The 15,649-nt window shown below is 36.3% G+C and overlaps 1 protein-coding gene across 1 annotated transcript in view; it reads left to right on the forward strand.

The window, feature by feature from the left end:
* ABHD17B (abhydrolase domain containing 17B, depalmitoylase) overlaps positions 1-14,912 on the forward strand; it is a 38,810-nt gene extending 23,898 nt beyond the window's left edge. Inside the window, exons 2-4 of the mRNA XM_024738991.1 lie at positions 5,849-6,318; positions 10,277-10,456; positions 13,382-14,912. Of these exons, the coding sequence (XP_024594759.1) occupies positions 5,852-6,318; positions 10,277-10,456; positions 13,382-13,601 (867 nt within the window). The 5' untranslated portion in view covers positions 5,849-5,851 and the 3' untranslated portion in view covers positions 13,602-14,912. The remainder of the gene's footprint in view (positions 1-5,848; positions 6,319-10,276; positions 10,457-13,381) is intronic.
* The last annotated feature ends 737 nt before the right edge of the window (positions 14,913-15,649 follow it).

Consider the following 15,649-nt stretch of genomic DNA (forward strand, 5'->3'; position numbering starts at 1 on the left):
TTATCCATTTCTCGTATTAAGCAGGCTTTGCTATAAATCTATTTTTATTTTTTCTGGGTTCTTCTGTCAGTTTAAAAAACATCAAGCTTTAATTTTTATAACCAAAGATAAGCATCAAAAATGGGTTGTTTTTACAGTAGCAAACAGACCAGTCTTTACATTTTGTGCAGTCTTCCCTTTTTTAGTTATTTTTTGTCTTTGAATGCTCAGATATTTGTTTATCTTAAAAAATTAATCTCTGGGAAGTGTTGCTGTTATTCTGAATCACTGGGACTTCTTGAAGCCTGATTGCTAAATAGATAGATGTGTAACTAACTGAAAGTAGTAATTGCAGATTCTCTAGGTAACAAATTCTGACGTTCTACAAAACGGAATATGTAATATTACTTCCCCAGATTTCCATGCATGAAGCCAAATTCAAATAAATTCATCTTGGATTTTAGAATGTAGTTCTTAACATGAAATCTAGTATATCAAAATTTAGGCAGTTTACTGACTACACTCTAAATTGGGTAAGACTTTAAATCAGCTCAGATACTATTTAGAGTGAAATTGTCAAAATACCACACAAAATAAAGAAAAGTTATAAGTATTGATACTTTTTAAATGTTTTCTCTAAAACCTTTTTAAAAAGAGTATTGAGTACTAGTACTGTTCATTATGACAAAATCTTGAACCCTAAAAGAATCAATCAATTGTCCTTCGTAGATGGTAGTAATATGAGTCAATCTGCATTACCAAGAAATTATTACAAAAGAGTTGAAAGGGAGATTTTTTTTTCAGTAAATGTTATTACATCAGGAATTAATAGAAGTCGTTTCAGTAATTTCTTCTGTCAGAAGAGAGGAAGGAGGGGCTTCCCTGGTGGTGCAGTGGTTGAGAATCCACCTGCCAATACAGGGGACACGGGTACGATCCCCGGTCCGGGAAGATGCTGCAGAGCAACTAAACCCGTGTGCTACAACTACTGAGCCTGCGCTCTAGAGCCCGTGAGCCACAGCTACTGAGCCTGCATGCCGCAACTAATTTTATTTAAGGACATTATTTAACAGTAGTCTTCCTGTTTTGCTGAGAAAGGACTCAGGTGTTCATCTCTTTTCCTTTGTCATTGAGCAGGAAAAAGTTACCAGGAGAAGCAAGTTCTTAAATTATTATTTCATGCAATTTTAGGAACTTCCTCCTGCTATATAAGTGAAGTAACTCTGAGTCCCCTGCCAAAAGGAAAACCTTAATTTTCACAATGGGCCATCTGTTTAATATTGAACTGACCTTTCATTTTGTGAATTGATTTCCTTCTCCCTGGAAGACTGTTCTGTTCTGTGCTTTATAACACACTGAATGATTTCAGTAACTAGCAATGCTTTTCCTGCGTGAACCCTCCCTCATTCAGGTTCATACATTTTTATTTGATTGCTTCTATTCTGACCCATACAAGAAACCTAAGTAATTATCACAAAATATGTTGGATTTCTTTCTTAACATGTGATTTGTAAACTTTTTTCCTTCTTTTGTGGGGGCTTCTGAGGTGCAGAGGGTTGAATTAATCTTAATAATTTACTAACTCATTCATCTAAAAAATAATTAGAAACTTCATTATGTGTTAGATGCTCTGCATGGCACTAGAGGTCCAGAATGACCTCTTTTTCTGTTGCATTTTGTTCTCTATTTTGTTGATATCTACCATTAATTTCTTATTTCTTTGTGTTTACACTCCTTCTTGAGTTTTAACATGTTGATAAATACTCAAGGCTAGACATTTGTAATGAAAACTATAACTACTCTTCAGGTGTATCGAAGTATCATTTTTATGCTGGTTATGTCTGACTTATTAAGAGTCAGAATGAGAATTCCCTGGCGACCCAGTGATTAGGACTTCATGCTTCCACTGCAGGGGGCATGGGTGCATTACCTGGTCAGGGAACGCAGGCTCAGCGGCCATGGCTCACGGGTCCAGCCGCTCCACGGCATGTGGGATCTTCCTGGACCGGGGCATGAACCCGTGTCCCCTGCATCGGGAGGTGGACTCTCAACCACTGCGCCACCAGGGAAGCCCTAAATTGGTATTTTATCTGTGTGAAATTCTAGCTTCAAAGCTTTTTCCTTACTTTAAACTTATCCCTTCAGTGTCTTCTGGTTTCTAGTGTTGCTATTCAAAAGTTAGATGTTCATCTGATTCTTGTTCCTTTGTAAGTAATTTGTTCTTCCCTTTTGGAAACGTTCAGATTTTTGTTCCTGGCAGTTTTAATATTTACTGTAATTTGTCTAGCTGTAAAAGTTTTCTTAAATACCTATTTGGCATTCTGAGCTATTTCAATCTGAATTTTCTCTTTAATTCTGAAAAATTATTAGATTGTCTTTATTTTCTCCTCTTTTTTTGGAGGGGACTCCTATAGTGATATTGGTATTTCTACTGAAATCCTCCTTAAATTTTCTTTTATATTTTCCATCTCTTCGTCCCCCTGAAAAAATTCCATACCTGGGAATTCTTCAACCCGATTTTCCAGCTCACTAATGTGTTCTTCAACTGTTATCAATATTTGTACCCAACCCATCAGTTTAATTCTTTATTTCAGATACTGATTTTTTTATACCAGGGATTCCAGTTGAACTTTTTTTTCTGACACTTTTTTCTGCTTCATTTTTAAGTTTTCTCTCTCTCTCACTCCCTCCTTCTCTCTTTCTCTCTCTCTCTTTTTTTTTTTTTTTTTTTTTTTCCACCTGCATTGGCAGGCGGACTCTCAACCACCTGGGAGCCCCTCTCTCTCTCTTTTTAAATAGGTTTATTATAACTTAGTTTAAATCCTTGTTTTGTCTGGTCCAAAAATTCAGCTACAAATTATTAAATTTGTTGTATGACCTTTGTGTACTCTCATAACTCTGTTTTCCATCTGTGATTACTCACTGCCTTGTCTCCTCAAGATTTTGTTGTCAAGAAATAACTAGTAAATAAAATGTTTATATTCAGGTGAGTTATATGAAACAAATTGGATTTAAATTATCTAAATTTAACAAGATATTTCAGTGATTTATCAAGAATAAGATATTCTCCCTCAGTAGTTTGCCCAGCTCTGCTCTGATCATACTAAAACATAGGTTTATTTATTTTATTTTCTATTGTGAAAATTTTCACATTTATAGAAAAGGAGAGAATAACTTTTTTAAGCAAGTCTATGTTGCTGCCCTATATCAGACCTATCATTAGGAAAGTGATAATTTCCAAGTTTATGTTATTAAGTGGATACCAGTTGTCTGGGTTTGAGGCAGTGGAGGTGGGAATGATTTCTTCTGCCACCATTAAGAAGGTCAGATTGTCTTTCATTTGACTTGACCCTGGCATTGCAGCTTTTTCTCGTCTAATTTTTTCCTTTGGTGTTCATCTTCAGAATCGTCTCTGCAGCATTATATTTGTTCGGTCAGCCAGTTTATTTCAAAATTACTGTATTATATAGTACATAAAAGTCTTCACGTTCAAGTGGTAATTTATAGGAACATAATATAGTATAGCTATATACTTAATCAAGCTTTTAATATGCTCTTCAGGGTCAGCAGTTGATGGCGTGTAAGGTAATTGGGGGTAAGAAATGACCATAGGTAGATTATTGAACGGATAGCACTGATATATTGTACCTTCTACCTCATCTTCTTTTTCCAGGTTATCTCCTTTGATTTTAGGTTTTTTTGTTTGTTTATTTTTGTTTGGGGATCATCTCCTTTGGAACTGACCCTTTGAACTCCCTTCTCTGCCATCTTCACCAGATCCTTTATCCTCCTGACCAGGATAATAGATTTGTAGCCAAATTCTGTAGTAGACTTTGCTAATTTATCACACATTCTTTGCCTGCTAAGCCCTGGGCATGCTCTCAGAATCCTCAGTACAACATGTCATGGAGCCAAATAGAGTTAGCACTAAGGATGACAGCTAGTTGTCATTTTTGTTCTATCTGACTCTTGTTCCAACCAGAGTAAGACATTAACTTATTCAGGCTATATTCATTTTGAAGGCCGAAAGGGAATAAAAATAGAATAACAAGTAAAGGTGCTTCCCATCAGCCAAGAGACATTTTTCTGTCCTTCCCTTACTCATCTTTTAAAGCCTTTCATGTCACTCCTACTCTTCTCTCTGCTGTTTCTGCTTCTTCTTTCTACCTAATTAGTTTACACTGGGAAATTAACACATTTGTATTAAGCAAAATAAACTAGATTTTGAATCAGTAATTAATGAAAAAGGCATTCATTTCTTTCCATATGTACTCAACACTTCAGTCATTCTTCTGAGGTGATAGTTTCTCAATTTTTGGTAGGATGCAGTTCTTTTTTTTCCCCTATCCTTTTATTTAGATTTTTTTGGAGAAAATTAGGTGCCACCAAACCTCTGGAAGGTGTTTGTTTTGAATGCCTTCTTCCTGGAACCTAAGCAATGGTCTACTGCTAAAAAGAGATAGGAATTTGAGAAAGGATAATTAGAAGGAAATGCTGGTAGGGCAAACAAGTAGTACTTTATTTTGTTTCTGAGTTAATATGAGCTGTGGATACTTTTAAAATATTGATGAAAAAGGCATAGGAGAAAGTGGACCATTTCTGAGTGTGTCAGCTCTACGGCCATTACTATGTTAAGTGCCTTAACGATACCATTATATTTGTTCTTCACAACCACTGTGTTCATTGTAGGCATTGGCCTCATTTACTTATGAAGACAGTGAGGGTCAAAAAGGTAAATAATTTGCCCAAGGGCACACGGCTAGTAAGTGCTACCACAACTCTCTGACTTCAAACCTTATGTTCATTTCCATCTAACCATTTAGGAAATTTTCCTTGAGCAGATCTTTTTTCCATAATAATGCCTTCTTAATTTGGGCAATAATTTCATATATACATTTTAATGTTTTACAGGTTATTTAGGCCGTTGGCACTATGGCTAACATAATAGGCTTCTGAGACAAATATGGCTAAAATAATAAGCTTCTGAGACAAATAGTGTTTTGAGCCCTTGAAGCAGTGTATGTAGCCCAGTGATGTAGGACGATGACTGAGCCTGGTGTCAAATCCTGGCTCCCTCACTTCCTCACCTTGTGCAGGTTTCTTTTCTCAGACTACCATACAGGGTTGCTTAGAGGATTAAACATGCTGATATGCATAGAACCCTTAGCACAATGCCTGACAAATAGTAAGTGCTATTATTATATATTTACTATATTATGTTAAATCCCTTGCTTCTCATGAGATTCTGAGAATTTTCACTGAGTTACACAGAAATTAAAAGCTAACTAAAGATATTTCATACCTACTATGTTGTTATTTGTAGAGAAATAACAAATTTATACCTCTACTCTCTGGTAAGAGTATCATTTTTCATATTTTGGTAAAGTATTATAAAATATCAACTACTGGGCTTCCCTGGTGGCGCAGTGGTTGAGAGTCCGCCTGCCGACGCACGGGACACGGGTTCGTGCCCTGGTCCGGGAAGATCCCACATGCCGTGGAGCGGCTGGGCCCGTGAGCCATGGCCGCTGAGCCTGCGCGTCCGGAACCTGTGCTCCGCAATGGGAGAGGCCACAACAGTGAGAGGCCCGCGTACCGCAAAAAAAAAAAAAAAAAATTCAACTACTATTTGCAACATGTCACATAGTATTTGAGTCCATTTCCTGGTCAGGAATATTTGTCTCACCTCATGATTTCAAGTGTTTCTAGAAAGATGCCAAAAATCTATTTGGGAAAGCATACTTCATATAATAGTAGTAGACACTGTCCAGTAGTAGGACTTACTGGTGTCTTTGTTTTAACTTTTATTGTATGCAAATGCATAATGGACATTCAGTGATTAAAACATGACTATTCTTTTCTTTTTCAGAAGATGAATAATCTTTCATTTAGTGAGCTATGTTGCCTCTTCTGCTGTCCACCTTGTCCAGGGAAAATTGCTTCAAAATTAGCATTTTTGCCACCTGATCCAACTTACACGCTGATGTGTGATGAAAGTGGAAGTCGCTGGACGTTACACCTATCAGAGCGAGCAGACTGGCAATATTCTTCTAGAGAAAAAGATGCTATTGAGTGTTTCATGACTAGAACCAGTAAAGGCAACAGAATTGCCTGCATGTTTGTGCGTTGCTCACCCAATGCCAAATACACTTTACTCTTTTCACACGGAAATGCTGTTGATCTTGGTCAGATGAGCAGTTTTTACATAGGACTGGGATCACGGATTAATTGTAATATATTTTCATATGATTATTCTGGATATGGTGCAAGTTCTGGTAAACCGACAGAGAAGAACCTCTATGCAGACATAGAAGCTGCTTGGCTTGCTCTTAGGACAAGGTAAATGGTGATTGGGAATTGTTTTCCACATTTGTGATGGCTGATAAAATTGTCTTGTATAAGAATAGAATAAAATCTGTTTTTGTAACACATCTTGAAGTACTAAATAAAGATTATATTTATCAGTATAAACCTATGAAGAGTTACACTTTTAGATTGTAATTTAAAATTTTGTATAATAGCATAAAAGAGTTTGACAGCTTGTGTGTGTGTGTGTGATTTTCCTAAAAATGTAAGCCAGTGAAAAATGTTTAGTTTTAGAAACTTATTGGATTGTGGCATAAAAATGTTTATTCAAAGTTGCAACATTTCAAGGGAATGAGAGAAAACAGTGATTTAGCTAATCATTCTCTTGATCTGTCATTAACAGAGTAAGAGGCTAGATTGTTAAAATCCTAAGGCAGGGTTTGCATCATTTTATATAATTAAAAATTAATAAATAGAAATAACATTTATCTTTGCTAGTCACAAAAATACTTATAAATTTTTCTTGAAAAAGATTGCAGTTTTGTATACTTCAGTGTATTTTCTCATCAGTTAATGTACACTAAACAGAAAGATACCTTAGTACAAATTATTCTTCATTGTACATTAATAAGCTGCCTGACTTCCAGAGGTTTTTTTTGTTTGTTTGTTTGTTTTTTGCCTGCGTTGGGTCTTCGTTGCTGTGCGCGGGCTTTCTCTAGTTGTGGTGAGCAGGGGCTACTCTTCGTTGCAGTGCGCGGGCTTCTCACTGCGGTGGCTTCTCTTGTTGCAGAGCACGGGCTCTAGGCACACAAGCTTCAGTAGTTGTGGCACGCGGGCTCAGTAGTTGTGGCTCTCCAGCTCTAGAGAGCAGGCTCGGTAGTTGTGGCGCACGGGCTTAGTTGCTCCGCAGCATGTGGGATCTTCCTGGACCAAGGCTCAAACCCGTGTCCCCTGCATTGGCAGGCGGATTCTTAACCACTGCACCACCAGGGAAATCCCTCCAGAGTATTTTAGACTGAAGCTAGAGTACATAAAGAAAATCTACCATTCCTAATTTAATGTTTAAATATTAATGGTTTCAGTTAGTTGGGAAGAACTTTCTCAATTTCATTAGTAGATATAACCTTTTTTAGAAAAATCTTTAGAAACATTTACCCCTCCAAGATGTATAGTAAAACTATAGTCTCATAGCAGAGTTCTGTATAAAAGGGATTCTTAAGTCAATTGAAATGATATGAAAACATATTTCTGACAAGTAAGAAAAAAAATAGATGGTAAGTAGTAATTATGGAGTTTAGGAGTGGGAGGAAGGCAGGCACAGAGCAGTAAAAATTTATAAACTTAAAAGCTACCTTAAATGACCACAGTCAAAATATGCTTCGAAAAAGAAAAAAAAAAAGCTTCGGTTATACTCATGTCAGTCCCCTCAAACCCACAAACAAAACTGAGTTCCCCCTTTCAGATTCAACCAGTTGAATATAGTATATATAATACCTGTCAGGAAAATATGATAATTTTTTAATAACAGATTTATTGCAATATACTTCACATACTATAATTCAACTTCAGTGAATTAGTATAGCTTTTAAAGGTGCTAAAAGCAGATAGCCTTCATTATTAGTGCTTCCAAGTAGCACAAAAGTATAAATTATTCAAGCAAAACATGTTAGTATCCAGTTAAGTGTTCTTTCTATGTTTATGTAAAAGAATCCCCTCTTGTAAGTGGTCAGCTTTATTATTTTTTTTTAAATCTTATCAGATATCAATTTACAGGAAACTTTCTTAAGTGATTTCTAGTCTGGGTTAATTAATCTTTTTATACACTCGACCAGTATGAATGAAGACTAGGAATAGAAGAGATAGATTGCTACCTAGTCCCACATACTAGTTTAGCATAGAATTTCAGACTTAAAATTTCTCTTATGTTGAACTCTAAATATGGTTGGAAGAGTTAGTAAGGGGAAATTTTATTTAATTTTTCTGAGCCTCTGTTTCTTAGTCTATTTAATGAAGAGCTTAAGTTAAATGATCTCCAAGATTCTTTCCAGTTCTTGAATTCTGTCATCTAATAAAATGTGTGTAATTAGAATTCATGCCTTTCATTTCGTTTACTTGATTAAAGTAAAAAAGAGCTTAAGTAACCAGGAAGGGAAAAAATAATGAACTTAAATAATTATTATTTGAATAACCTCCCTTTAAGGATAATTGAATATCTATAGTAACCATGTTTCTGAACTTCTGATGGATCAACAGAAAATAAAGTATGAATATTCACTATGCAGCCTTTCCCCCGCAGTATTTGAGCTCATTATCTGTGTGCTATAATAGAAAAGGCACTGGACCTGGAGTCAGGATACCTGGGTTCTAATTACCGGTCTGTCATTAACTTACTCTGACTTTGAACATCTGCTCAGTAAGCAGCCAACCTAGATTAGATGGTCTCTGAAGTCCTTTGTAACGTGTACTATTCTAAAATTCTGTTACTGCTTTGAGTCCTCTGATAGTAAATTGGCAGCTGCTTCAGCTACTCTGGAGCCTTGCCATTGCTAGCTTTAGCCTAAAACCCATCGTTGCCACCCACAGTTCTGCTGTTCAGCTAAACAGCATCCATGCAGCCCCAAGTGTTATGCTGATGCGATGCTGCAAATGTTCATTTTCCTAATTGCTTCATTCCTATGAAGCTAGGTCTGTTGCAAAGAAAAAACCTTTTCTTTTTAAAAATTTTTTTTTAAGATTCTGTGTAGAGAAATTATTTATTTATTTATATATTTTGGCTGCATTGGGTCTTCATTGCTGCGCGCGGGCCTTCTCTAGTTGCGGCGAGCAGGGTCTACTCTTATATTGTGGTGCGTGGGCTTCTCATTGTGGTGGCTTCTCATTGCGGAGCATGGGTTCTAGGCGCACAGGCTTCAGTAGTTGTGGCTCACAGGCTCTAGAGTGCAGCCTCAGTAGTTGTGGCACATGGGCTTAGTTGCTCTGCGGCATGTGGATCTTCCCAGACCAGGGATCAAACCTATGTCCCCTGTGTTGGCAGGCGTATTCTTAAAACAGTGCATCACCAGGGAAGTGCAAAAAAAGTTTTTCTGAGTTTAGTTACATTTAGAGTCAGTCTGTAGTAGATGGAACCCAATCTTTGGGACATGGTCCAAATTCTTCTGTAGGACTGATTTGAAGAAACTATGGAGAGGTAATTAGCTCCTATAGTACCTCACTTACACTTGCAGTAGTTTATAGTTAGGACAGTTATACTGTACACAAGTAACAATGCCTGGAACATAGTATATACCCAATATAATTGAGTTAGTGAGTTCATATATTTAAATCTGAATCATTTTTAAGGAAGTATTCATAAATCACTGACCCATGTGGCTTTTGGAATTCTCATTCATCTATTGATCTTTCCAATCATTAGTCCATTTCTATGGGTAAATAAATGCAAATCTCAAGAAAAATAAGTAATTTGCTCTTGGCTAAAACAATACATATATTTTATTCATCGTTCCATACTGTAACTATGTTGCATTTTCATCACTATGACCACCTACTTCAGAAAATAAAATGAACCACTTTTAATGCCTAGAGAAATAAAGAACCTTTTTTACATTGAATGGAAAATAAACACTAAATCTCCATTAAATATCAGTCCATTAAAATATTAGTGACATAGTATGTTCCAAATATAGTCAATAATATGCTACATTGAACTGCCTAAATGATTTAATAAATTCATTCCTTAAGATTAAAATTTTAAGAGACCTCAGCCATTATTTTTCCAAAAGATAGACTTGAAACAGATGAAATAATATAGATTTTATTGTGGCATTAAATATGTTAGTGATGACTAAGAAACTTAAGTTTTAAATATAAATTTATTGACATTGTCTCATTCTGTCATTCTTTTTTAAGAGTAAGTCCTTAGTAGTGATTGAACACTTCATACCAGTCTGACTCTCCAACTCTTTTTTTTTTTTTAAACTTCTGGACTCTGTAGATATGGCATTCGCCCTGAAAATGTGATTATATATGGCCAAAGTATAGGGACAGTACCATCTGTGGATCTTGCTGCTCGGTATGAGAGTGCTGCTGTTATTCTTCATTCTCCTTTGACCTCAGGAATGCGAGTCGCTTTTCCTGATACCAAGAAGACCTACTGTTTTGATGCATTCCCAAAGTAAGTATTAATATTCATATAGTTTAATTCGAAGAAACTTTTGAGGGAATTTTTTTCCATCACTTAAGGTATTCATGATATAGTTCACTCAGCCATGAGCTCCTATTTTACATATATTTTAGCAATTGTGGAAAAATTACTTTGTGAGGAAGGTGGTGGCAGGACATCTGTCAGAAGGCTGAAGTGTTTGAGCAATAGTAACCCAAGTGAAGAGTGCTGAGAGCCTTATACCCCAGATGGTGGCACTAGTATTGGAGATAAGAGAGTGAATTTGAGAAAAAATTGATAGAACTGAATGTCAGACTGTATATAGGATGCTAAACAAAAGAATTTGAATATAATTCCCAGGTTTCTGACTTGAGCTGCTGATGGACGATAGTACCATCCAGTGAGGTGCATAATACTGGAGGAGAGGAACAAGTAGAGGGAAAATGAGACACGTGCATAAAATATGAATGAACGGGGCTTCCCTGGTGGCGCAGTGGTTAAGAATCCGCCTGCCAATGCAGGGGACACGGGTTCGAGCCCTAGTCTGGGAAGATCCCACATGCCGTGCAGCAACTAAGCCCGTGTGCCACAACTACTGACCCTGTGCTCTAGAGCCTGCAAGCCACAAGTGCTGAGCCCGCATGCCACAGCTACTGAAGCCTGTGTGCCTAGAGCCTGTGCTCCACAACAAGAAAAACCACCGCAGTGAGAAGCCTGTACACAGCAACAAAGAGTAGTCCCCACTCGCGGCAACCAGAGAAAAGCCCGCGCTCAACAACGAAGACCCAACACAGCCAAAAATAAAATAAATAAAAATGTTTTTTAAATCTTCTGTAAAAAATGAATGATGTCTAATTAGTGATATCTGATTTACAAAGGAAGTGAATTGTGAAAATACTGAGTCTTAAATGAGCCAGAATAATTACTGCCCCCACAAAGTCTGCAAACGTAAGTGTTAGACAAATTTAAAAGAAGGGCTACTTATCCTCATGCTTCTCAACATAGGATGGTAGTTCCCACTAGCTCTTCTTCATTGTTACAAAAAATTGACGGCCTATTTTTCTCAAAGAAAGGAAGGGAAGAAGTGACAGGCTAGCAAATTTCAGTCTTATTTCCTTTCCCAAATTGGTAGCAATACAAAGATTCTTTGTGAGTGATAGATAGGCCAAAGGCCAAGTCACCACTTGATTCTTTATAAGAACAGCAAAGGTCATTTCAAAAACAAATTTTTTCTTCATTAGCCAGTAAGGGGTTACTTTGGTAGGGAAGCATATGGGAGCATATGATATTATCACCAGAGCAGGCTGTGGGAGGTTTTTGGTTTTTACATTTATTGGGGGTTTGTTTTTGTTTTAGAAAATGGTAGATTGGAAGGTATGTGCATTATACTTTGTAGCTGAATGGTAGAAATGATAGGGAGACAATTGGGGTAAACTATTGCCAAGTTACATCTCTGTTTAGCTCCCTCTTTCATTTCAGCTGCACCAACAGAGTGTGCAGCACTAACAGTAAACTGTTTGAAAAAGATCATACGTTTCCTTTTTTATTTAATTCTTCTACTATTGAAGAGTTGACAGCAAATAATATACCCAAGCATTTTTTCCTTACCAAATGCTGCCTTGAATTATTTCATTGATGATTTTCTTCTTTTTCAAGATTCTGTCCTCATTTTATAGTTATGCCTTGCGCCTCTTTCTCTCAGAAAATTTTTAAAGATTGTTCTTTGTAAGGTTTTTTCTTTGTATTGTTTGTCTCTTCCAAGTTGCCCTTTTTTACTGTTTATTTTGATCCTTGTCTTATATGTAAAGTGACATCTCCTCTGATGTCTGATAATTCTTGTGTGCTCATATGGAAGAGTAAGGAACTAAAGAGCTGAGCTGAAGTGTGGGGAATTAAGACTTGTTGACTGAGAGTTCACTATCCAGTGATCTGGCCAAGCCAGTTAGTTGGGGATCCCACCCCAATGTCAGTATTTATTTTTCCTCTTAAGGCAGATATATAGTCTCCAAAGAAGACTCTTCCTACAACTATCTCTTAAAAGGTGGAGGCTTGGCTGCCAGCATTCTGGGAGCCCAGTAGGGAAAATGGGTTCATAGCAAACAACATGTATATGTTTACTTGCTATTTGGTACCTCTGCTTTAAACTGTGTCCGGCAATCCCCTAGTCCACAGACCTTCCAGTTTTAGGTAGAGGGCATTTACCCAGCTGCAAAAGGAGGAGGAAAGAAAAGAACTGGGGTGGCGGGGGCAGGGGTTCAGGACACTATTTCTTAAACAGACTTTGAACAAATTCTGTAGATTTGAATCACCCGCCTTTATCTGCATGTCAGTTCCTAGCCTTCTGGGGGTATTCCATGATATAAATTGGATTGGTTCTTAACTTTACCCTTCTGTCCTCTTAAAAATTATGTTTTCTCCTATACTTTTAATCTGTTATCTCACATATTTATCTGCTTTCCAGCTCCAAAATGTTATGTTTTATTATATTCTCCCTATTTTTGTAGTAAATACCCAAAACAAAAAAAATATTTTGCTTATCATTTTAGTAGGATATTGGGAGGGAGAAAAAATTGTGAATGCAGAGAGGTATGAAGTTAGCACATAGCTGAAATGGTCCTTGGTTTCTTCCTCTCCTTGCAACCTAAGTTTCTGTGCTAAAATATCAACATTGTAGAAAGGCGAAGTAGGATGACTATAATGATTGAGTGATTCCCTCAAAACAGAAGTGCATGAAGTTAACGTCCTCAGATAATCTTAAGGTAGGGAGTAATGTAAAGATGACTTTTGAATCATTTGAAATCCAAGAGGTATCTATCCCTTCTGAATTGATTCAAAGATGGTTCTGATATTTAAATTATCTAATATAGCACAAGAAAATTTTTTTTGTTTCCTTTTCATACTTAATTTGTTGACTTCTTTCCTCCTCTTTCCCTACAGCATTGACAAAATCTCTAAGATTACCTCTCCAGTATTAATAATTCATGGGACTGAAGATGAAGTCATTGACTTCTCACACGGCCTCGCATTGTTTGAGCGTTGCCAAAGACCTGTGGAGCCTCTGTGGGTTGAAGGGGCAGGTCACAATGATGTGGAACTTTATGGACAGTATCTTGAAAGATTGAAACAGTTTGTGTCGCAGGAACTGGTAAATTTGTAAAATATTCTGAAAATTTGCATACTGGATTTTCTTTCTTGCTGAACTGCACTCTTTGGTAAATAACATAAAACCTGAAGGTTTTGTTTGCAAATCATGTCAGTTGCCTTCATAAATGTACAGGTAATGATTTGTTAACAGACTTAATGAAGGTTTTAATTACCAAACTAGAAACTGGAAATAAGAGTATCATGCAGTCAGGCTATGTAATTTATATTTTTTCTGTGAATTTTTTTTTAAACATCAAGATGAGTACTGTATGAAATTTTAATTCTATAAGATCAAACGCTATGAAAGTATTGCCAAATGCTTTTGCATATCAGAAACAAATTTATAAATATTTTTAAAACATCTCAATGTACTAAATCTTATCCTGGTATACAAATGTAATATTCTTTCAATAAAAAGCTGTATATCTTAAACAATTAAAGTACTCAGAATAAACCGTATGAAAACATGCAAGTTCACTAAAGATGACCTAAACCCTGTTGTACAGGGATAGAGATTTAAAGGTTATTTTATTGTAAAATACATTGAATTTTCTGTATTCCCTGGTTATCATACATTTTCTCCTTTAAAAAAAATGATGTAAGTCTTAATTTTTATGCCATTTGTTAATTTACCCACTAGTTACCTTGTAAATGATAAAGTCACAATAGCACTGAATTTTAACTAGTTTTGATTTATAAGTTTGGTACTGTGAGGCAACTACTTAAAATTTTCATTTTAGTAATTTAAAAGGCATTTAGAGCTTCAAGAATAATTTTGTACGCAATGTTGTTTTAAATTTTGACTAATCTCGTAGAAATGCAATACTGTCACTGTTAGAAAACCTGAAAGTCCATTAGATGTTCGTTAAGACCACAAACAGACTGGCTATTTGATCCCTTTTCACTTTGACTATTTTTAAGAATAGGACCTGTTGTTTTGGATTACTATCTGAGAATTTAATGGATTTACTCCTGGATGCAGGAGATAAGAAAATGTCATAACTTTTATATTAACGAATGTAGTGAAAAAAATAAAGCTCACACAAAAACTAAGTTGCCTTTCCTTGAATGAATCCTGCTTGAATAAAACAATGAAAGAAAAATAAAAATAAAATTAATGGTATGTAGTCTAATTTGTAAATGAGTGAATATTGAAATAATACACACTGTGGATATATTTTAAGGCCTTATGTAGTTTTAATTGTTCTGCTTGTTCTGTGGTTATGTCTAAGACTATAGTGTATGACTCTCTTCAAAGTATATCAAGTATTGTGAATGCTTTGGTTCAGATGTGTCAAATTAACAGTAAAACAAAAATATGCCACTCAGCTGTGCTTGTTTTTCTTCTTCCATGCTCCTCACTCCTTACTTAGTACAGGGACTAAAAAAAAAATACCATTCATCTTTATAGTACATAGATCTATAGTTTCCTAAATTTTATTATTCCTTCTTTCTTTTAGAGAGGTTTTTCCTTCTCAAGATTGTCTTAAAGCCTATACGTTTCCTTCTTTGTACAACATACACCCTAGAGTTTAACTGTTTTCTTTGATCACCTGGGAAAATCAAAATATTGATCACACTAATTCAGTATTCACTCATTCATCCAACAGATACTTACTGAATGTTTAAATCATTCAAAACCCTATGCCAGATAAAGAAAGACATCAAAAAAAAAAAAAATCAACCTTGTCCTCGCAGCCTTCACAGTATAACTGAGACAGACACCTTATTGCACAAGTATTATTACTGTTTGTATAAGGCTGAAGGAGCTTTGTAGGGTATTATAATAGGTAAAAGGTGCTTTTGAGGGAACGTGGGAAGAAGGGCAAGGAGGAGTCCCACAAAGAAGTGGTATTTGAACTGAGCTTTGAAGGATGACTAAGAAAACACTGGGCCCGGGTGGTCCGAGGGGAACAATATGTGGAAGCCTAGAGGAAGGATGGTGCGTTTGAAATTAAGGACACCGGTCAGAGGTCAAGGGGAAATGATGGCAGAGGGATGAGGGTGGCGGCTGACAAGCTAGTTAGCGGCACAATCACATATGGTATCATCATTCTAGAA

This window comes from Neophocaena asiaeorientalis, unplaced genomic scaffold (genome assembly GCF_003031525.2).
Source record: "Neophocaena asiaeorientalis asiaeorientalis breed wild unplaced genomic scaffold, Neophocaena_asiaeorientalis_V1.1 scaffold249, whole genome shotgun sequence".
NCBI classification, from domain to species: Eukaryota; Metazoa; Chordata; class Mammalia; order Artiodactyla; family Phocoenidae; genus Neophocaena; species Neophocaena asiaeorientalis.